At 40.3% G+C, this 23,859-nt stretch overlaps 1 protein-coding gene across 10 annotated transcripts in view; it reads left to right on the top strand.

The window, feature by feature from the left end:
• Positions 1 to 23,859, top strand: part of GRIN1 (glutamate ionotropic receptor NMDA type subunit 1) — a 57,703-nt gene that overhangs the window by 15,567 nt on the left and 18,277 nt on the right. For all 10 annotated transcript variants that reach the window (XM_075834872.1, XM_075834876.1, XM_075834873.1 and 7 more), the window contains 12 exons: positions 1,597 to 1,718; positions 1,905 to 2,079; positions 3,614 to 3,758; positions 4,137 to 4,220; positions 4,494 to 4,629; positions 4,717 to 4,844; positions 6,434 to 6,598; positions 15,395 to 15,513; positions 15,837 to 15,949; positions 16,909 to 17,057; positions 20,209 to 20,366; positions 22,053 to 22,214. In XM_075834872.1, coding sequence (XP_075690987.1) covers positions 1,597 to 1,718; positions 1,905 to 2,079; positions 3,614 to 3,758; positions 4,137 to 4,220; positions 4,494 to 4,629; positions 4,717 to 4,844; positions 6,434 to 6,598; positions 15,395 to 15,513; positions 15,837 to 15,949; positions 16,909 to 17,057; positions 20,209 to 20,366; positions 22,053 to 22,214 — 1,656 coding nt within the window. The remainder of the gene's footprint in view (positions 1 to 1,596; positions 1,719 to 1,904; positions 2,080 to 3,613; positions 3,759 to 4,136; positions 4,221 to 4,493; positions 4,630 to 4,716; positions 4,845 to 6,433; positions 6,599 to 15,394; positions 15,514 to 15,836; positions 15,950 to 16,908; positions 17,058 to 20,208; positions 20,367 to 22,052; positions 22,215 to 23,859) is intronic.

Below are 23,859 nucleotides of genomic sequence, written 5' to 3'. Positions count from 1 at the left end.
GCCGCAGTTCTGCCGAATGGCCACTATGCAGTGGTTGGAGCCACCTGCTTCCGGCTCCAACTACTGCATACCGTTCAATACATCCGGTGCCCGGAGGCAGCCGAATCAGCTGACCAGTGCAGGGTCTGGGTGTCGGACTGGCACCGATCATATACTGATGGCCTCTCCGGTGGATAGGTCATCAGTTGTCAGAACGTGGAAAAGCCCTTTAATGATTACATTTATTGGATTTTATTTTTTTCTAAAATTTTCACTATATTTTACCACGTTTCTTATTGGTCGGAATTATATGCATTATATTTCTATCTTACCTATCATATCAATTTTTTATTTAATTTTTTATTTAAGCACAATTTTATATAGTGAGAAATTTCTATTTTGCCTATCCTTATATCCTTGTCTGTTTATGTATCTATGTATGTATCTATATATATATGTATCTATGTATGTATCTATCTAAGCTTCTATGTATGGATCTATGCACCTTTGTATGTATCTATGTATATATCTATTTAACTATGTAATATATGTTTGTCTACCTCGGCAAACACAGGCAACTTAAGTTCCCTGTGCAAGAAAAGCGTGTGGGCCCCCTTCTGCCAACACCCCCGCAAACTAAATCTTCTCTTACATAAAATAAATAAGGACTGTAAAAAAAATAATTTTGCCTTTAATTTCCCCTGGAACAACGGGTAACATCCCTGGTAGTCTAGGGTAGTGTTGAGAAGGGTTAACTATCTGTACTGAAGGACGCAAGACTTCTTTATCTTGCTAAACAATCTGCGGACTGTAAACAGGGAACGATGCAGTATCTGTGTATCTGAACAATCAGCCAATCACAGAGCAGCTTAGACAATCAGAGGCTTTATGATTGGCTGACTGGGATGATGTAGTATTTGTGTAATCAATGAGGGGCCCATGTAAAGGTGTAAAAAAGGGGGTTCATAATGCTTGTGGTTAATCCCCCCTATTGCCAGAGTTGGCCCCCTTTCCCCTTTTGGACCCTGTGCTATATGTCTGCTCCTTATCTATCCTCTCTTTGTGACATCTCCATCTGCATTGGCTCAAAATATACTCATGGGCGGGGACCATACCCACTAGGAACCAATGAAAACACATGACAATTTGACCAGTTGTCCTGTTGAACTGATTGGGTAATTATTAGCCCAACCTACAAAATGCCATCATATCCACCGTGCATAGACTACAGCTCCAACTCAAGTCGTATCAGACAGTGAAAAAAATCAAAATCAAACCAGGACGTCTTGTTGATGAACGTTACTTTGTAACCGGATAACGAACCGTGACACATCACAGGGTTTACTTCTCTGATGTAACCCATATGGTAACTCTAGACCCCGTCTGTCTTTGTTTTCCCACTTTCATATCTCTTGTGTTGTCTTTGTACATAAGGTAAATATTCTGCTGGTTCATGTCGAGACATGTAGCATAACAATCGTCAGCCAGCGAACGAGTCTGGAACATTTCATGGCAGAATTTGAGAAGCGAGTCAACGCCTTTATTAAGCTGCGGTCAATGCCACATGGGGCCAAGATGGAGTTTTTATCTGTGTATTATTTTTTTTATCCTTTTTAGTGAAGATGATGCCAGCACCATATACAAAACAGCCGCTGTTCTGGAAATGACCGGACCTGGCTATGTCTGGTTGGTGGGTGAACGGGAGATCTCGGGAAGTGCCTTGCGATACGCTCCTGACGGTAATGTAATGCGGTTACCGGGATTTTATTCTGAATGATCATTTTTAATGATATTTTAGGGAATTTTTTTTAGTAACAATAATGCCGTTACAGGAATCGCTCCTAAAAATATGGACGTGGTCCGATACTATTGTTATTTGTCGTCTCTCGCCCAATGATACAATGATCTCTTTCTTGTTTCCGCAGGAGTGATTGGTCTGCAGCTGATCAATGGCAAAAACGAGTCCGCTCATATCAGTGACGCAGTTGCCGTCGCAGCTCAGGCTATTCATGAACTGTTTGAAAAGGAAAATATTACTGACCCACCAAGAGGTTGTGTTGGAAATACCAATATATGGAAAACAGGGCCACTATTTAAGAGGTGCTTATATGTCTAACGTGGTCGTGGGGGAGAAGAAAAGATTTGCTCCTTACATATATACACAAAGAGAAACACACTGGTAACTAAAACTGAGCAGTATCAGCGCTTCCAGTGTTCCCATGATAACACTTCTGGCCTGTGCTCTGGACAGACAACGTAAGGCCCCTGTGCAAGAAAAGCTGATAGGCCCCGTTCTGCTAACACCCCCGCAATTTATATCTTCTCATATTTAAACTAAAAAAATTACTTTAAAAAAGTAGATAGTCTTAATTTACACTGCAGTGATTGATAACATCCCTGGTGGTCTAGCGCAGTGAAGAACTTAATAATGACATTCCTGGTGGTCTAGGGTGGTGAAGGGATTAATGATAACATCCCTGGTGGTCTAGAGCAGTGAAGAACTTAATTATGACATCCCTGGTGGTCTAGGACGGTGAAGGGATAACTGATTACATCCTAGGGTGGTCTAGGGCGGTGAAGGGATTCATGATTACATCCCTGGTGGTCTAGGGCGGTGAAGGGATTCATGATTACATCCCTGGTGTTCTAGGGCGGTGAAGGAATTAATGAATACATCCCTGGTGGTCTAGGGCGGTGAAGGGCTTCATGATTACATCCCTGGTGGTCTAGGACGGTGAAGGAATTAATGATAAAATTCCTGGTGGTTTAGGGTGGTGAAGGGATAACCGATTACATCCCTGGTGGTCTAGGACGGTGAAGGGATTAATGATTACATCCCTGGTGGTCTAGGGCGGTGAAGGGATTCATGATTACATCTCTGGTGGTCTAGGGCGGTGAAGGAATTAATTATTATATCCCTGGTGGTCTAGGACGGTGAAGGGATTAATGAGAACATCCCTGGTGGTTTAGGGCGGTGAAGGGATAACCGATTACATCCCTGGTGGTCTAGGATGGTGAAGGGATTAATGATTACATCCCTGGTGGTCTAGGGCAGTGAAGGGATTAATGATTACATCCCTGGTGGTCTAGGGCAGTGAAGGGATTCATGATTACATCCCTGGTGGTCTAGGGCAGTGAAGGAATTAATGGTAACATCCCTGGTGGTGTAGGGCATGAAGGACTTAATGATGACATCCCTGGTGGACTAGGGCAGTGAAGGGGTTATTGAAGACATCCCTGTAGTCTTAGGCAGTGAAGGGGTTAATGATTACAACCCTGGTCGTCAATGATGACCACAGAGCAAGGCCAGAGCCTAGGCAGGATTTATTGACATAATTGGAAAGCTCACATGCCAACTTCATGCATCATAATTGTCCCGTGAAAAGGCGTTGGCATGATGCCCACAGCAATTAATCCAAAAGCTCAGCTTTCACACTGTAAAAATGAACACGGACCCTGAATAACTTCTTTTGGCAAAAAGGGGGCTCAATATATTTCCTAATTTATTTCCGAAGTAATAAAAATAAAACAGATATTACAAAAAATTATGTGCTGAACTTTTTGTGAAGTGGGTGGGCCAGCATCCGCAACCCATGAAAACAACAGGTTTACATTGTATACGCTGTCACTACAGGGTGCTCATGTCTTCAAAGTATCCCGAGGGAGTAACGGGACGAGTAGAGTTCAATGAGGATGGAGACAGGAAATTCGCTAATTACAGCATCATGAACCTGCAGAACCGGAAACTTGTCCAAGTCGGCATCTTCAATGGCAGTCATGTGAGTCGGGGGAACCGGGGAAATTTGGTAGTAATACCACTCAGTTATACAAATACCACAGTATAGGAGATTAGTGAAACTAAAGTGAATCTATAATCACCCCTCACCCATTTTATTGTTTTGTTTAGGGTTTTTAGGGCTTTTTCTATTAATATGTACTTAGTTATAATTTTTTTTTTTTTTACATGAATGGATTGTTGATTTTTTTTACCAAATATTTTGCCCATTAAAGCTCCTACTTTCTTAGTAATATCTTGATTATCCTGTCTAATGTCCATGTGTGTTCAAGTCCTATATAATGTTAACGAAAGGACCACTGCCCCCAGATAATGTAACACCCTAAGTAATGTGTATTTTTTTAATTTTTATATTTTTCAGATTTTACAAAATGAAAGAAAAATTATTTGGCCTGGTGGTGAAACTGAGAAACCGCAAGGTTATAAAATGTCAACAAATTTAAAGGTAAAAAAAAAAGATTATTAGCTGCTTCTTCGTAATAATTTGCCATCAGCAACATTACTTTATGCAGTATATATAAAAAAAAAAATAGGTCAAATCTTAAAGGAACACTCCAGGGGGAGGAGCATGATTCTGGGATTCAAAGAACACTACATAGAGGAGTCATGCTCCGCCCACTCAAACCCTGCACTAGGCATAACGTAGTTTAGAAGTTTTGTCTGGACTGTTCCTTTAAATTTCATAAATTTTCTGACTACCTAACTGTTCCACCCACAGATAGTTACCATTCATCAGGAACCCTTTGTGTACGTGAAGTCAGCTCTGCCGGACGGGTCCTGTAAAGAGGAATATGCCATTACTGGGGATCTGATAAAAAAAGTCCCATGTTCAGGACCCAACGACACCATTCCAGGTAGAGGGTTTCACCGGTGAATACTGAGCAGATACAACTCCGTAATTTGGTGGTATTATTGATTGATATCTGTCGTTTTGTTATTAGGACGCCCCACTGTACCCCAATGCTGTTATGGTTTCTGCATCGACTTATTATTGAAACTAGCCAAAGAGATGAGTTTCAATTATGAGTTTCACCTAGTGGCTGATGGGAAATTTGGCACTCAGGAGCGGGTAAGTGGTTTATATTTCACAGACCAATTATTTGTCTATTATTTAGTACATTATACATATTTACTGTCATAGTGAAGCACTAAGAAATCTACCTGTAAGGTAAATAATAAATTTACAAAAATACACCCACAAAAAACGACCCCTTTTTTTCCCCATTTAATATAGAGACCACATAGCAGGGGCAGACACAGGTAACTTAAGGCCCCTGTGCAAGAAAAGTGTGTAATTTATAGGTGACCCAAGGAGAGTGTGGGCATGGGGAGGCATACTACTTGTTTTAAAACCCCTGAGGGCAAAGTGGGCCCTCTCTACCTTTTGGCCCCTGTACAGCTGAACAGGCTTAATTCTCGCCCATGCTTTAGAGGGATGTTGGTTATATGTAAGCCATTACCTAGAAACAGGACTAGCATCAGTCTTTGGGCGCACGGAGGTAGATGCCATGGCCCAGTTAGATTGGGGGCCCATGGTAATCTGGGTGAACATGCATAGCTGCCAACATTTGAATCACAAATTGCAGGATATTTCAAGTCTTGTCCTTCCTCAGATCTTGAACTTAGGGTAAACTGACCATGTGGGCATTAGGGCATAGCTTGTGGGCCCATGGCCCATTTGTCAGTTGCAATATTCTTTCATCTTTAATTGCAGAGTGATAAGTGCTCCTCAATTTGAATTTATTTGCCCAAAACGAACAGTATCATGGCTATAGTGAGCCCAGACCATGATCGGTCCCGTCCCTGGCATGAATGCCTCAAAAAAGAATATGCCTTTCATATGCAAATTTGCACAAGCCCCTCCCCTTTTGAGGTCATATTCTTCCCTTATCAAGCTGAGGGTTTAAACATCTGGAGCTCGCCCTGCCTAGAAGTATTACTGATTCAATAGTGACAACGTGTTGCTCCCACATGAATGGGCATAAACTATACTCAACTCCTGACTCAGAGGACAAGGCCCCGTTCCAACAGGACCCACCCACAGGTGAAAAATTTGGCCTGGTTTACATATACCTCCCACTCCTGGTCAAATGGGCTTAGTACATTTGTGCATACACCTAAAATTTTATTTCAAATTAGCGGGAAATTATTAACCCCACCCTGTTCCGCCCAGGAAACCAACTAAATCACCAAGGACCACCCACTTTGAGGCATATTTGCATAAGTCCCACCCCCTCGAGGTCTATTTTGTGGGACAAACCCATGAAAAACGGGACGGCTGCTAGATTTATGTAGTACCATGTGGGTTATTGGGCCAAGACTGGCACGCATTTTAGAGGTAGACTTGATACAGCGGAAGAATTCATCAAAGAAGCAGAGTGCAGCTACATGGGGGCATTTTACACAAGTCTAGATTGAAGTGACTGACCCCGCAGGCCGGGTGGGACGACATGCCGCTGGCTCATCCACTTGTCAGATTACATGCAGCTGCTGGTGGATTAATCTGGGATAAACCTGACAAATTCACTTTGCCTCTTAGACGCTTCACGGTCAGATGTTCCTAACGTTATAAACTTGCACTTATAATCATCTTAGATTAATCTGATAAGATCGTCCGCCCGGAATCGAGGATAAAGCATGTTCATCCTTTCATTTCAGGTTAATAACAGTAATAAGAAGGAATGGAACGGGATGATGGGCGAGCTACTGAGCGGACAAGCCGACATGATCGTCGCCCCGCTGACCATCAACAACGAGCGCGCTCAGTACATTGAATTCTCCAAACCCTTCAAATACCAGGGGCTGACCATCCTTGTGAAAAAGGTATGTGGGGTAGGAATTAGTAGAGGAGAGTGGGCTCCATAGCAAGAGCAAAATGGGGACCCCTTACTGGTAACAGGACAGTCTAGGGGCTTTTGATTCTACTACCCATCTCTTGCAGATTAATAGGGACTCGTGGCCAAATGGGCTGCTGTCCCCTTCCCTGATTTTCTAACATAGAAGTCTCTGTGGAGAGGGAACCATGGAGTAACTGGATTAAGGCCCACTTCCTTTATGTGCCCCATAGCAGCTGCCTGGTCTGCCTCTTTTTTATGTATACCCTTGGGAATTAGTAGCTTCCATAGAATCTTTAAAGGGGTATTCCCACTTTTTAGATTGCTAGTATATGCCATTACTTTAAGATTGGTGTGGGTCAGACTTCTTAGACACCCACCGATCTTGAGAATGAAGGGGCCGCAGCGCTGTTTTAGCGCTGCACCCCCTTCTAAGTTTTCCCTATACAGCCATGATACCGGCCACCTGGCTGTGCAGGGAACAGCAGCCGGCCTTATTCACTTGAATGGGACCGTGCTGCAGTTCCCTGCCCAGTGGACGGCTTTGGCGCCGCTGTGCAGGGATACACAGTGACGGGGCCGCAGCACTAAATCAGCTCTGCAGCCCCTTTATTCTCAGGATCGGTGGGACTCCGAGAGATCTGACCCCCCCATCGATTATAAAGTGGGCCATATCCAAGTGATATACCATCAACTAGGAAGTTCTACTTGAAAAGAGTCACAGGAGGCGTGAAAATGTGACATGTGAGCCACCGGGGCTAATGATTGGTCGGAAGAGCTCACAGAGGGCAATACGGCACTAAAGCCCATACCGGGAGGTCATTTAGTGTGCACATTTTCTCCCACAAGCTCAGAATTATTAGCAAATCTGAAGTCTAAATGTGCCTGTCCTGGTAAGCGTTCCCCTTTAACATCTTTATTGCCTAGTGACAATACTTGAAGGGTTTGTCCCAACGTGACCACCCCTTATTAAAAGAACTGTGGTCTGGCTGCTGGTAACCGTGATCGCTCGGGAAAGCTGCAGTTGGCCAGACATTTCTGCATGGGAAATGTAATATTACACGGTGTCTATTGAAATGAATAGGCGCCATGCATTACATGGTTGCTTCAAAGTACACGCATTTTTCAATGAGCCGATCCATCCAATGACTCTCTGCTGTGGCTAATCGAGTCCTGAGCGGGAGACCCTCCCCTATAATGTCCACCTAATTTTGCATATACATAACTCCTAACCGTCCCGTTTTTTGTGGGATTTTCTTGCAAATGAGTCCCAAAATTGTAAAATAAATATTTGGACTGATCAGGGCGAGGCTTAAAATGTCCCCGGAATGGGAATTCAAGTGGTGGGAGGTGTGCGTGCGTATGTATTGGTGTCGAGTTAAGACGACCGCATTAAAAGGGTCCTCCAAAACTATGGAAAGAAGATTTAGGACATGTTTACACGGCGTGGATTTGACGCTTTTTACGCGGCAAAAAACGTGTCAAATGCTTGCTTTAAGCTTCCCATTGACATCAATGGGAAAACGCATTGTAATGCATACACCGCGTTTTTTTTACGCTCATGTGTTTAAAAAACGCATCGTGTAAAAAAAGAAGCTTCAGGTCAATTCTCGGGCCAAAAATGCGCCTAATCCCCATAGTCAATGGGAGTCCTAATTACACGTCAAAAAAAAACGCTGCCAAAAATGCCTGTTTTTTTAAAAAAGCTCTTTGCAAAAACGCTAGCGTTTTATGACGCGTTTACACGTAGTTTTTTTGAGCGCCGTGTGAAGAAGGCCTTATTACATGAAGCCCGGGACATGCCCATACTTTGTACTAAACACTATGGGGCGCATTTATTTTCTGTTCTTTCTTTCTTTAACTGTCTGGAAGAACAGGAAAGCAGAAGGGGAAGTAAAGACAAAAACAAGTCTACGTAGCAACGAAGAAAAGCAAAACTTAAAGTGCAAAGTAAAAAAAAATGTAAAGTATTCAGATAAAAATGTAAGATGTAAGTGTAGGACTCATGTAAGAAGGGTAAGAATGCCCTATGCCCTACATAGTAGGAATGAATCAAGGTCTGTAAGGGTCACCTGCCATAATATCCCAATAATGATACCATACAGCGCCCACATAATATTCCCATAGAGTGCCCACATAACAGTGCTAGTCTTCACAGTGGGTGATGAACTTTATACTATGACGGGGCAGGGTGAAGGAGGCTCTGGGGCAGTTTGCCCATGCTATAATTCATCCCTGATATTACAGTAAATACTGGCTGGCATATTGGGGTGAAAATTAACAAATGGTCTGTAATGTCTCCCCCCCCCCCCACCACCACGAAGAGAGTCCTAAAGGTCTTTTTTATTTTTAGAATTGCCAATGGTATTGGGAAGGAGCTAGAACGGATAGGCAGTACATTCCCACTCTTGCCGGTATTTTAATTCCATTAAGAGATATATTATTTTTGCCCTCATTTTCCTTTCTATATCCCTTTCCTTGTTATACATAGTTTTCCATTGGTGGTGTGCATCAGGGCAAAATAAAAGTTATAAGCACCCAAGAGAGGAAGCGCTTTCCTTGGTAGTAGCTGACATCATGTTCTTGTATACATTTTACTGCCATTTTAATCTGATTTTTCTAGGGAAACATCTAGGTGGAGAACCCCTTTAAGGATCCGTACACATGGTGCTAAGTAGTGCCAATAATAGATGATAATTATATATGTACAGCTGGCATAAGTTATACATCTTGTATATAGTGATATGGAGCATGCTGGTATAACCTGGGTATCTTCTGTATATAATTATATATGTACAGCTGGTATAAGTTATACATCTTCTTGTATATAGTGATATGGAGCATGCTGGTATAACCTGGGTATCTTCTATGTATAATTATATATGTACAGCTGGCATAAGTTATACATCTTGTATATAGTGATATGGAGCATGCTGGTATAACCTGGGTATCTTCTGTATATAATTATATATGTACAGCTGGTATAAGTTACACATCATCTTGTATATAGTGATATGGAGCATGCTGCTATAACCTGGGTATCTTCTATGTATAATTATATATGTACAGCTGGCATAAGTTATACATCTTGTATATAGTGATATGGAGCATGCTGGTATAACCTGGGTATCTTCTGTATATAATTATATATGTACAGCTGGTATAAGTTACACATCATCTTGTATATAGTGATATGGAGCATGCTGGTATAACCTGGGTATCTTCTGTATATAATTATATATGTACAGCTGGTATAAGTTATACATCTTCTTGTATATAGTGATATGGGGCATGCTGGTATAACCTGGGTATCTCCTGTATATAATTATATATGTACAGCTGATATAAGTTATACATCTTCTTGTATATAGTGATATGGAGCATGCTGGTATAACCTGGGTATCTTCTGTATATAATTCTATATGTACAGCTGGTATAAGTTATACATCTTCTTGTATATAGTGATATGGAGCATGCTTGTATAACCTGGGTATCTTCTGTATATAATTATATATGTACAGCTGGTATAACCTGGGTATCCTCTGTATATAATTATATATGTACAGAGGGTATAACATGGGCATCTTCTGTATATAATTATATATGTGCAGCTGGTGTAAGTTATACATCTTCTCGTATATAGTGATATGCAGCATGCTGGTATTACCTGGGTATCTTCTGTATATAATTATATATGTACAGCTGGTATAAGTTATACATCTTCCTGTATATAGTGATATGGAGCATGCTGGTATAACCTGGGTATATTCTGTATATAATTATATATGTGCAGCTGGTATAAGTTATACATCTTCTTGTATATAGTGATATGGAGCATGCTGGTATAACCTGGGTATCCTCTGTATATAATTATATATGTACAGCTGGTATAACATGGGCATCTTCTGTATATAATTATATATGTGCAGCTGGTATAAGTTATACATCTTCTCGTATATAGTGATATGCAGCATGCTGGTATAACCTGGGTATCTTCTGTATATAATTATATATGTACAGCTGGTATAAGTTATACATCTTCCTGTATATAGTGATATGGAGCATGCTGGTATAACCTGGACATCTTCTGTATATAATTATATATGTACAGCTGGTATAAGTTATACATCTCCTTGTATACAGTGATATGGAGCATGCTGGTATAACCTGGGTATCTTCTGTATATAATTATATATGTACAGCTGGTATAAGTTATACATCTTCCTGTATATAGTGATATGGAGCATGCTGGTATAACCTGGGTATCCTCTGTATATAATTATATATGTACAGCTGGTATAACCTGGGTATCTTCTGTATATAATTATATATGTACAGCTGGTATAAATTATACATCTTGTATATAGTGATATGGAGCATGCTGGTATAACCTGGGCATCTCCTGTATATAATTATATATGTACAGCTGGTATAAGTTATACATCTTGTATACAGTGATATGGAGCATGCTGGTATAACCTGGGTATCTTCTGTATATAATTATATATGTACAGCTGGTGTAAGTTATACATCTTCTTGTATATAGTGATATGGAGCATGCTGGTATAACCTGGGTATCTTCTGTATATAATTATATATGTACAGCTGGTATAAGTTATACATCTTCATGTATATAGTGATATGGAGCATGCTGGTATAACCTGGGTATCTTCTGTATATAATTATATATGTACAGCTGGTATAAGTTATACATCTTCTTGTATGTAGTAATATGGAGCATGCTGGTATAACCCGGGTATCTTCTGTATATAATTATATATGTACAGCAGATATAAATTATACATCTTCTTGTATATAGTAATATGGAGCATGCTGGTATAACCTGGGTATCTTCTGTATATAATTATATATGTACAGCTGATATAAGTTATATATCTTCTTGTATAAAGTGATATGGAGCATGCTGGTATAACCTGGGTATCTCCTGTATAGAATTATATATGTACAGCTAGTATAAGTTATACATCTTCTTGTATATAGTGATATGGAGCATGCTGGTATAACCTGGGTATCTTCTGTATATAATTATATATGTACAGCTGGTATAAGTTATACATCTTCTTGTATATAGTGATATGGAGCATGCTGGTATAACCTGGGTATCTTCTGTATATAATTATATATGTACAGCTGGTATAAGTTATACTTCTTCTGTATATAGTGATATGGAGCATGCTGGTATAACCTGGGTATCTTCTGTATATAATTATATATGTACAGCTGGTATAAATTATACATCTTCTTGTATATAGTGATATGGAGCAGGCTGGTATAACCTGGGTATCTTCTGTATATAATTATATATGTACAGCAGGTATAAGTTATACATCTTCTGTATATAGTGATATGGAGCATGCTGGTATAACCTGGGTATCTTCTGTATATAATTATATATGTACAGCTGGTATAAGTTATACATCTTCTGGTATATAGTGATATGGAGCATGCTGGTATAACCTGGGTATCTTCTGTATATAATTATATATGTACAGCTGGTATAAGTTATACTTCTTCTTGTATATAGTGATATGGAGCATGCTGGTATAACCTGGGCATCTTCTGTATATAATTATATATGTACAGCTGGTATAAGTTATACATCTTCCTGTATATAGTGATATGTAACATGCTGGTATAACCTGGGTATCTTCTGTATATAATTATATATGTACAGCTGGTATAAGTTATACATCTTCTTCTATATAGTGATATGGAGCATGCTGGTATAACCTGGGTATCTTCTGTATATAATTATATATGTACAGCTAGTATAAGTTATACATCTTCTTGTATATAGTGATACGGAGCATGCTGGTATAACCTGGGTATCTTCTGTATTTAATTATATATGTACAGCTGGTATAAATTATACATCTTGTATATAGTGATATGGAGCATGCTGGTATAACCTGGGCATCTTCTGTATATTATTATATATGTAAAGCTGGTATAAATTATACATCTTGTATATAGTGATATGGAGCATGCTGGTCTAACCTGGGTATATTCTGTATATGATTATATATGTACAGCTGGTATAAGTTATATATCTTCTTGTATATAGTGATATGGAGCATGCTGGTATAACCTGGGTATCTCCTGTATATAATATATATGTACAGCTGGTATAAGTTATACATCTTCTTGTATATAGTGATATGGAGCAGGCTGGTATAACCTGGGTATCTTCTGTATATAATTATATATGTACAGCTGGTATAAGTTATACATCTTCCTGTATATAGTGATATGGAGCATGCTGGTATAACCTGGGCATCTGCTGTATATAATTATATATGTACAGCTGGTATAAGTTATACATCTTCTGTATATAGTGATACGGAGCATGCTGGTATAACCTGGGTATCTTCTGTGTATAATAATATATGTACAGCTGGTATAAGTTATACATCTTCTTGTATATAGTGATATGGAGCGTGCTGGTATAACCTAGGTATCTTCTGTATATAATTATATATGTACAGCTAGCATAAGTTATACATCTTCTTGTATATAGCGATATGGAGCATGCTGGTATAACCTGGGCATCTTCTGTATATAATTATATATGTACAGCTGGAATAAGTTATACATCTTCTTGTATATAGCGATATGGAGCATGCTGGTATAACCTGGGTATCTTCTGTATATAATTATATATGTACAGCTGGTATAAGTTATACATCTTCTTGTATATAGTGATATGGAGCATGCTGGTATAACCTGGGTATCTTCTGTATGTAATTATATATGTACAGCTGGTATAAGTTATACATCTTCTTGTATATAGTGGTAGGGAGCATGCTGGTATAACCTGGGTATCGCCTGTATATAATTATATATGTACAGCTGGTATAAGTTATACATCTAATTGTATATAGTGATATGGAGCATGCTGGTATAACCTGGGCATCTTCTGTATATAATTATATATGTACAGCTAGTATAAGTTATACATCTTCTTGTATATAGCGATATGGAGCATGCTGGTATAACCTGGGTATCTTCTGTATATAATTATATATGTACAGCTGGTATAAGTTATACATCTTCTTGTATATAGTGATATGGAGCATGCTGGTATAACCTGGGTATCTCCTGTATATAATTATATATGTACAGCTGGTATAAGTTATACATCTTCTGTATATAGTGATATGGAGCATGCTGGTGTAACCTGGGCATCTTCTGTATATAATTATATATGTACAGCTGGTATAAGTTATACATCTTGTATATAGTGATATGGAGCATGCTGGTATAACCTGGGTATCTCCTGTATATAATTATATAAGTACAGCTGGTATAAGTTATACATCTTCTTGTATATAGTGGTATGGAGCATGCTGGTATAACCTGGGCATCTTCTGTATATAATCATATATGTACAGCTGGTATAAGTTATACATCTTCTTGTATATAGTGATATGGAGCATGTTGGTATAACCTGGGTATCTTCTGTATATAATTATATATGTACAGCTGGTATAACATGGGCATCTTCTGTATATAATTATATATGTGCAGCTGGTATAAGTTATACATCTTCTTGTATATAGTAATATGGAGCATGCTGGTATAACCTGGGCATAGTCTGTATATAATTATATATGTACAGCTGGTATAAGTTATACATCTTCTTGTATATAGTGATATGGAGCATGCTGGTATAACCTGGGTATCTCCTGTATATAATTATATATGTACAACTGGTATAAGTTATACATCTTCTTGTATATAGTGATATGGAGCATACTGGTATAACCTGGGTATCTTCTGTATATAATTATATATGTACAGCTGGTATAAGTTATACATTTTCTTGTATATAGTGATATGGAGCATGCTGGTATAACCTGGATATCTTCTGTATATAATTATATATGTGCAGCTGGTATAAGTTATACATCATCTTGTATATAGTGATATGGAGCATGCTGGTATAACCTGGGTATCTTCTGTATATAATTATATATGTATAACTGGTATAAGTTATACATCTTCTTGTATATAGTGATATGGAGCATGCTGGTATAACCTGGGTATCTTCTGTATATAATTATATATGTACAGCTGGTATAAGTTATACATGTTCTTGTATATAGTGATATGGAGCATGCTGGTATAACCTGGGTATCTTCTGTATATAATTATATATGTACAGCTTGTATAAGTTACACATCTTCTTGTATATAGTGATATGGAGCATGCTGGTATAACCTGGGGATCTTCTGTATATAATTATATATGTACAGCTGGTATAAGTTATACATCTTCTTGTATATAGTGATATGGAGCATGCTGGTATAACCTGGGGATCTTCTGTATATAATTATATATGTACAGCTGGTATAAGTTACACATCATCTTGTATATAATGATATGGAGCATGCTGGTATAACCTGGGTATCTCCTGTATATAATTATATATGTACAGCTGGTATAAGTTATACATCTTCTTGTATATAGTGATATGGAGCATGCTGGTATAACCTGGGTATCTTCTGTATGTAATTATATATGTACAGCTGGTATAAGTTACACATCATCTTGTATATAGTGATATGGAGCATGCTGGTATAACCTGGGTATCTCCTGTATATAATTATATATGTATAGCTGGTATAAGTTATACATCTTCTTGTATATAGTGATATGGAGCATGCTGGTATAACCTGGGTATCTTCTGTATATAATTATATATGCACAGCAGTAATTATATGAAGATAATAAATGTGATCTCTTCTTATGTCCTTCCTTACAGGAAATCCCCAGGAGTACACTGGACTCATTTATGCAGCCTTTCCAGAGTACTTTATGGCTCCTGGTTGGGCTCTCTGTGCATGTGGTGGCCGTTATGTTGTATCTACTGGATCGATTCAGGTCAGTCCTCCAGAATTTTTCATATACTCTTGGAATGCATTTACCGTACTTTGGCAAATCATTATCTGGTTTTGCTCCTAAGGATCAGTGATCCCTATTATCATTCAAGATTATCCATGGACTATGGAGTATATAGTAGATGCAGATAAACGTGATGATGATGCCTTGTAAGCCGTGTCTTACATAACGCCACTCTGGCTGGGTCTGAACTATAGCCTTATAATACAGAGCTACTAATTGGACTTACATTTTCGATATTATTTGGCGCGCATGTTCTCTAGCAGGATATCCTGACTTACCCAATGTAAAACATTTCCTTCCAGTCCATTTGGTCGTTTTAAAGTAAACACCGAGGAAGAAGAGGAGGATGCTCTTACACTATCTTCTGCTATGTGGTTCTCCTGGGGTGTCCTGCTGAACTCCGGAATTGGAGAAGGTGATTTCAATGTAGACCTGTGTGATATATGTAGAAATATTCATAATTAGTAGGGACTGTGGATGAAGCACAGATTTCACATTCTGTTCACATCTTGGGTAGCGCTTTCTCCTGTACTCTTTACCCCCTCCCCCCCCCCCCATTCGGGCAAGCAAGCAACCACCTAGTACACAGCTGTGTCCTCCCTACCTATGGGGCTAAGGTCCAGATTAGGTTTATTGGAGGCCCTTGGGCAAAAAATTTGGTGAGGGCCGTTATCCCATCTCTGTAACCTTGCCCCATAGGAGCCTCATAGAGGAGGGGTGGCCAATGAACTCTATGTGAGCTATGGAGATAGCGGACTCGCTTAGGGTATGTCCATATGGCACGGTGATGGTGGAGGCCACCTAGGTCCCAAAGTTGGTGGTATTGGTAACTCAACATATGCCTCTGGTGACCTCCCTATAATTCAGCCCTGCTTATGCCCCTCTCAATGTGATGGATAGGAGCAACCACCCAGTGCTTCTCATAACGAAGGAAGCGGCTATCAAATGACAGTTGCTCCTTTTCAAACAAGGGACCATATTTAACAATTTCTGGCCACCAAGAGCTCATCCTACCACGGACTATAGACATAGTCCTAATATGTGTAATGCCATATTCAGCTTTGGGATCCAGAGGACTAATAGATTTCCCACTGATAAAGCGTTTTCCAGACCTTGCTCATTAAAGGATTTTCCCTTCTTAGTCCCTTAATAATTATAAAAATATAGGAAGCCATATTGTAATACGGAGACGGTCATGAATGTTTATTTCCCAGAATAGTTGTTAAATCTCAGAATGAAAAAACCTGCAATGACCTTCCCTACATTATATGACCACTTAAAGGGGATAACATGCATTGTCAGCAACCCCCAGAATCAAAGCGATCAATATAAATGAGACATGGCGGTGAATCATGACGACTTCTTCTTCGACAGGGGCACCAAGAAGCTTCTCTGCTCGCATCCTCGGGATGGTGTGGGCTGGCTTTGCTATGATCATTGTAGCCTCCTATACTGCTAACCTGGCTGCCTTCCTGGTGCTGGACAGGCCAGAGGAAAGGATAACAGGAATAAATGACCCCCGGGTGAGTAACTTCACGTAGAAGTAGGGACACCAGAATAAGACCGGAGCAATCGACAGTCTAAAAAGCACACACCTATGGTGGGCACATTGTGCATCAAGAGGCTTCCAGACCTCTTCTGTCCGGCTCCTCAATCCGGTGTCTCCCAAACATGCCCGATTCCCGCCACTGTCTGGGACTCCTTACACAGAAGCGATCAATCATAGGTCACTTTTTCCCAACAGACTTGTAGATATGGTCACAGAAGGAGCTTCTGAGAGCAGTGCTGGACGATGGAGGAGATCGTTGTCTTGTTTTGGTACAGGGCTTGGCACCCAGCTGAGGACACAGTACTGTCTCGGGCTTCTATGGTTCGGCCAAGGCGCAGGGTTAGCGTTGGGTTTACATCGGAGAAATTTGCAGGTCAACATGACCGAGGTTTCTGAACAGCAGTCAGCCAGTTTACGGTAGCACCCAACATAAGGTTAGCGGACTACCCCTAGCATAGCTGGGATATAACTAGAGTCCTAGGGGCCTGAGTGAACTAAAGGGTTATTCCTATCGCACAAAGTGATGGCAGATCGCTACATTGTCATGGAGTACAACACAGATAGATGGCTCACTCAGTTTTACCATTTATGATTTTGGTGGGGGTGGAATAAGTGTTGACATGACCTACTAACCTTAATGGATTATTCCCATCACACAAAGTGATATGCCACCACTTTGCAATTGGTGGAGGTCCGACTGCCGGAGCCACCACCAATCCAGTTCCCTGCACAGTGGGTGGACGAGGCGCCACTGGGCAGCAAACTGCCACACAGCTCCATTCAAATTAATGGGGCCATGCTGCCATTCCCTGCACAGCCGGGGGTCTCAGGAGCACAGCTTTGCAGTGAACACGTAGAAGGGGACATAGTATAAATCAGCACTGTGGGTGCTTCATTTTTAGGATAAGTGGGGTCCCGGCAGTTGAACCCCCACTGTTCCCAAAGTGATGGCATATGTAAGTCATATACCAGCACTTTGTGTGATGGGAATAATCCATTAAGGTTAGTAGTCAACACACGGCCCATTCCAGGTCAAGTAGACAATTCCACCCACTTTCCGGGCAGTCCCACCAAAATCATAGGTGATACAACTGAGCGAGCCATCTATCTGTGTTGTACTCCGTTACAATGTAACAGCATAACATTTTTTATAATAATTTAAAATAATAAAAAAAATAAAACTTATTTGGAGTCCTGCTATTCAGCCGTTTCTACGTTTCCATGGCAAGAAGTAATGGCAGCCATTATAGTAAGCATAGGGACTGCGATCCAACGTCCCACACCCTGAATGACATATACAGTAAATCCTCATTGTTATGTAGCGTTACATCCTCCCTGCTCTCTATCTCCTGCTGCCCTGCCTGTGTAAGTGTCAGTCTAGTTCTGGCCTTCTATTCATGAACCAGAAAGTTCAGGATGAGCCCACCTATAGATGCTGCCCATATAGACAAGTGCTGCAGACCATGTAACTATGAACACAATGCTGCTGTAATCTATGGGGTCTGCTGGAAAATCCCTTTAATTAATAGGAATTGTGACGTTGTAGGTTCCAGTGAAGGGGACGGGTGATGTTTGCAGGTACATTGTATGGAGAGATGTGCATCGGAGTTTACATTGGGAGCATTGACCTTGTCACTAGCTGATACAGAACAGATAGGTGCGGTGGAAATATCGAACACTATCCTCTAATAGATACAACACAATCTGACTGATCAGATAAACCACAGACATTATCTGCTCACGTCGGTTTCTCACTGATCACACGTACAGGGCACGAAATCGTTCCGATGAACGACATTGGACATCAGACCTTGGACTTGAGATATATACAGTATATAACCTTAAAGGGGTTGTGTAGTTTCATACTATTAGCCAGAGTAGAGAGCGGCTACAAAGAGTGTCTCTTGCTTTGGAGGACTCGGCACATTCATAGATTATTTGGACATCCAATTGATTTCAATGAGAACTGTGTAATGCTTCATTTACGCTGTAGGGGCGCTGCAAGAGAATTGAGCACTTCCTGCTGAATTCCCCCACAGATTACAGATGATCCCTGGGGGTCCCAGCAGTGGAACACTCTGTAGTCAGCTTATCATCTAGGACTCAAACAAAAAGGGATTGTACAAGGCAACAACCCTTTAAAGTGGGGAAAAACTATAACTAGCAATTAACTAATATCATCTAATTATCTAATGGCTTCCCTTACATCAGGAGTGATGCGGTAATAAGTCTGCAGGGAATTCCGTATTGCCAGACAGATATCAGAACGATACACAGGTATTATGGCGAGCCTGCTTAGATTTGCACTGACAGAATACAGACTGCCATAAATGTCTCCTGTGTTCTGCTGACAGGTCCTGTGGGGGCAGAAATCTGACATTGCCTCCAGGTTGTTATCTGATTGGTACCTGCTTGTAGAAGGAGCAATTTACATAACCGGGAATAGCTAGTTATGCAATTTATTAAAGGAATACGGATACCCTGTGCTTTGCCTAGTATAGGGATTGAGGGGGCGGAGTTTGACACAGCAGAGAGAGAATCCCTGTGTCATGCTCCGCCCCCTCATGCCATGCATTAGGCATAACATAGTGTATCAGTTTTGCCAAGGTTGTTTCTTTAAAATAATCGTTAATGTGACTCTAAGTCTACATGCACACGTTGCATATTTTGCTGCGGCAAATACGTAGCAAAGCCGCAACGAAATTCGCAGCAAAAAACGCACCCGAAGGTGAGTTTTTTTATGCGTTTTTCGGTGGGTTTCTTACGCTTTGTTGCGTAAATCGTGGTGTTTTCACGCTGCGGGTTTTGCTGTGTATTTCTGTAGAACGAGAGGGATATAATTTGCATGCGGGATAACGGGATAAATTGACATGCCGCGGTTTTGAAAATACGCACCGCGGGTAAATTTACGTCCCGGAAAAATATCACAGCGTGGACATGAGGTTCATTGTATTAAATACTTAAAGGACATTTCCCACTTTCTTGGTGGCAACCAATATGTCTTAGGAATTTTATTTATTTATTTTTTATTGAGGGGGAATTTGTGGTGTGCCTGACGTCTTCACGTAACAGAGGCAGCCATTTTTGTTTTTCACATTAATATCGATCATTGTTTATTTCCGCAGCTTCGTAACCCCAGTGACAAGTTTATCTACGCCACGGTCAAGCAGAGTTCTGTAGACATTTACTTCAGAAGACAGGTGGAGCTGAGCACAATGTATCGGCACATGGAAAAACATAACTACGAGAGTGCTGCCGAAGCCATCCAAGCAGTGCGGGATAAGTAAGTACGCCTCCATTCATCTCATTGTCGTCCCAGATGAAACCACAGGAAGCCTCAGACTCCAGCTCTCTGCGTCCTAGCACTTCTAAGAACATGGATATTACCATTACGGACGTGAAATGTGACCGGACGGCATTGCTCGCGGAGGTTATTAAAGGGCTTTTACAGGAATGTATGACACTACGTGATAAAACCAGATGGTTGCAATGTCTGTGTGTGCCCTCTAGGCGGAGCTGTCCACTAGACTTGCCATTTATTGGCCTTCATCTATGAAACTCCACAATTTAAAAGTGAATATCCACCTTTGGTACTTTAAAGATTACATTAGAAAATTGAAGACCCAAGTGTACTAATCTTGGAGGAATGAGCTAGAATTTATCCAGTTTTATACCGCGCAAACTATTGCGGTTTACCATTTTCTTCAAATCAGCCAAAGTGATAGGTTACATTTGTCTGAATGCTAGAAGTAATCACAGGCTGGTTTTTATGTGAGCATCTATGGCAGACATTTACGAGGGCATCTATGGCAGACCTTTACAGGGGGCATCTATGGCAGACCTTTACGAGGGCATCTATGGCAGACCTTTACGAGGACATCTATGGCAGACCTTTACGAGGGCATCTATGGTAGATCTTTACGAGGGCATCTATGGCAGATCTTTCCGAGGGCATCTATGACAGACCTTTACGAGGGCATCTATGGCAGACCCTTACGAGGGTATCCATGGCAGACCTTTACGAGGGCATCTATGGCAGACACTTATGGGGGCATCTATGGCAGACCTTTACGAGGGCATCTATGGCAGACCCTTATGGGGGCATCTATGGCAGACCTTTACGAGGGCATCTATGGCAGACACTTATGGGGGCATCTATGGCAGACATTTATGGGGACCTCTGAGGAAGGCACTTATAATAAGGCTGCATCTGGGACAAGCACTAATGGCAGCATCTATGGCAGACATTTATAAAGCATCTATGCCAGGCATTTATGGGGGCATCTATAACAGATATTTATAGGGACCTCTGAGGAAGGCACTTATAATATGGCTGACTTTGGGACAAGCACTGATGGTTGAATGTATGGCCAGACATTTGTGGGGGCATCTATAGCAGCAACTTCTAAGGACATCTGAGGCAGTCAGTTATAATGGCGCTGTGGTAAGCACTTATAGCACTTACAGTATATGGGCATTTGTACAAGGCACTTATGGGGCATGGCTGACGCAGAGTTATGGGAGTTTCTGTGGCTTTTATTCACGAACTTTGTAGCCAATTAAAAAATATATATTAATGTTTTTAGCACAGCACAATAAGGAGCACAACAAAAAGAGGTTGTTTGGCATTTGTCACAATGCACTGTGTGAGTTTCTCACTCCCTATGTTGCAATTTGCTGTAAGTGTATTAATAATAACCAACAATAAAGAACCTGGTATTTACATGCATAAATAAAGCAGAGCCCCCTTGAGACCAAATGTGGGCATTGCATTGACATAATTAACCTGCTTCGAACATGTGGATATTATATGTCATATTTAGCACATGGCGGGTTACACCTGCTGAATGCCCAGTAGAGCGGCACTGTGCCAAGATCATTACAGTCACGTGGCTATTACTCAAAAATGGGGGACCAACTAGTTTTGCCTGGAGTTGTCCTTGAACGTCCTCCTCTTTCTGTCTCTCAGTAAACTCCACGCTTTCATCTGGGATTCTGCGGTCCTGGAATTTGAAGCCTCTCAGAAGTGCGATCTTGTCACCACCGGAGAACTGTTCTTCCGTTCTGGTTTTGGAATCGGTATGAGAAAGGACAGTCCATGGAAGCAGAACGTGTCCCTCAACATTCTCAAGTATGTTCCACGTTGATTGTAATTATTTTAAATGTGGGCGATGTAAGTACCATAGAAGCAGTCCCTGCAGAAGAGAGGAGGCCCTGTCATGGTTTATCCCATCCCCTTTGCTGTTGAGTGTTAAGACATTGGGAAGGACTACCATCTCCATAGGCAAAATCCAATGTTAGCAAGCACGGGTGGGGGGAATCAGCACAAGCGTAATTTAAAGGGTTCAGCGAGTGCAAATGAGCACTTGGCCCCTCCGTCCTGGTTGGCATTACCCAGAGCCATAAGGAGTAGCCCCTTTTTGATCCCTGCTAAAGGGGCCCTATTCCTAATGGACGCCCTGGATTTCACTCATTAATGCCCACCCTCCAAGTGCCAAGTGTTTGAGAAGGGAGGTTAGGATTTCTAAAATGTCATTATCGGGTTATCTGCTGTGGACAACCAATTTATATTACTGAGCTGATAGAAGAGCTCCTAGGCAGGGGTCCCCCTCTATTTTCCACATACAATAACGGTGTAAAGCGTGAAGTAGGAGGTCTATTCATTTTAATGGCCGTCCTAAAAAGCTTAGGACAATTTCAGGGGCTCTAAATAAGCAGCAAGACCCCCAGGAGTCACTATGTCAATCTCATAGGAATAAATATAGAGAGTCTTTACAATCAGACAAGACTAACAAATACAAATCCTAAACTATTAGTCTTGGATGTGATATTTCATTTTATGCAGCAGACAAAAGAATCTAAAGGATCACCAATCACAACCGATATCAATAGAAATACTACTATAATACTGCCCTCTATATACAAGAATATAACTACTATAATACTGCCCCCTATATACAAGAATATAACTACTATAATACTGCCCCCTATATACAAGAATATAACTACTATAATACTGCCCTTATATACAAGAATATAACTACTATAATACTGCCTCCTATATACAAGAATATAACTACTATAATACTGCCTCCTATATACAAGAATATAACTACTATAATTCTGCCCCTATATACAAGAATATAACTACTATAATACTGCCCCCTATGTACAAGAATATAACTACTATAATACTGCCCCCTATATACAAGAATATAACTACTATAATACTGCTCCTATATACAAGAATATAACTACTATAATACTGCCCCCTATATACAAGAATATAACTACTATAATACTGCCCCCTATATACAAGAATATAACTACTATAATACTGCCCCTATATACAAAAATATATCTACTATAATACTGCCCCTATATACAAGAATATAACTACTATAATACTGCTCTTATATACAAGAATATAACTACTATAATACTGCTCCCTATATACAAGAATATAACTACTATAATACTGCCCCTATTTACAAGAATATAACTACTATAATACTGCTCCTATATACAAGAATATAACTACTATAATACTGCCCCCTATATACAAGAATATAACTACTATAATACTGCCCCCTATATACAAGAATATAACTACTATAATACTGCTCCTATATACAAGAATATAGCTACTATAATACTGCTCCTATATACAAGAATATAACTACTATAATACTGCCCCTATATACAAGAATATAACTACTATAATACTGCCCCTATATACAAGAATATAACTACTATAATACTGCCCCTATATACAA

The sequence above is a fragment of the Rhinoderma darwinii genome, chromosome 8 (assembly GCF_050947455.1).
Source record: "Rhinoderma darwinii isolate aRhiDar2 chromosome 8, aRhiDar2.hap1, whole genome shotgun sequence".
NCBI lineage: Eukaryota > Metazoa > Chordata > Amphibia > Anura > Rhinodermatidae > Rhinoderma > Rhinoderma darwinii.
This window is presented reverse-complemented; position numbering and strand designations above follow the sequence as displayed.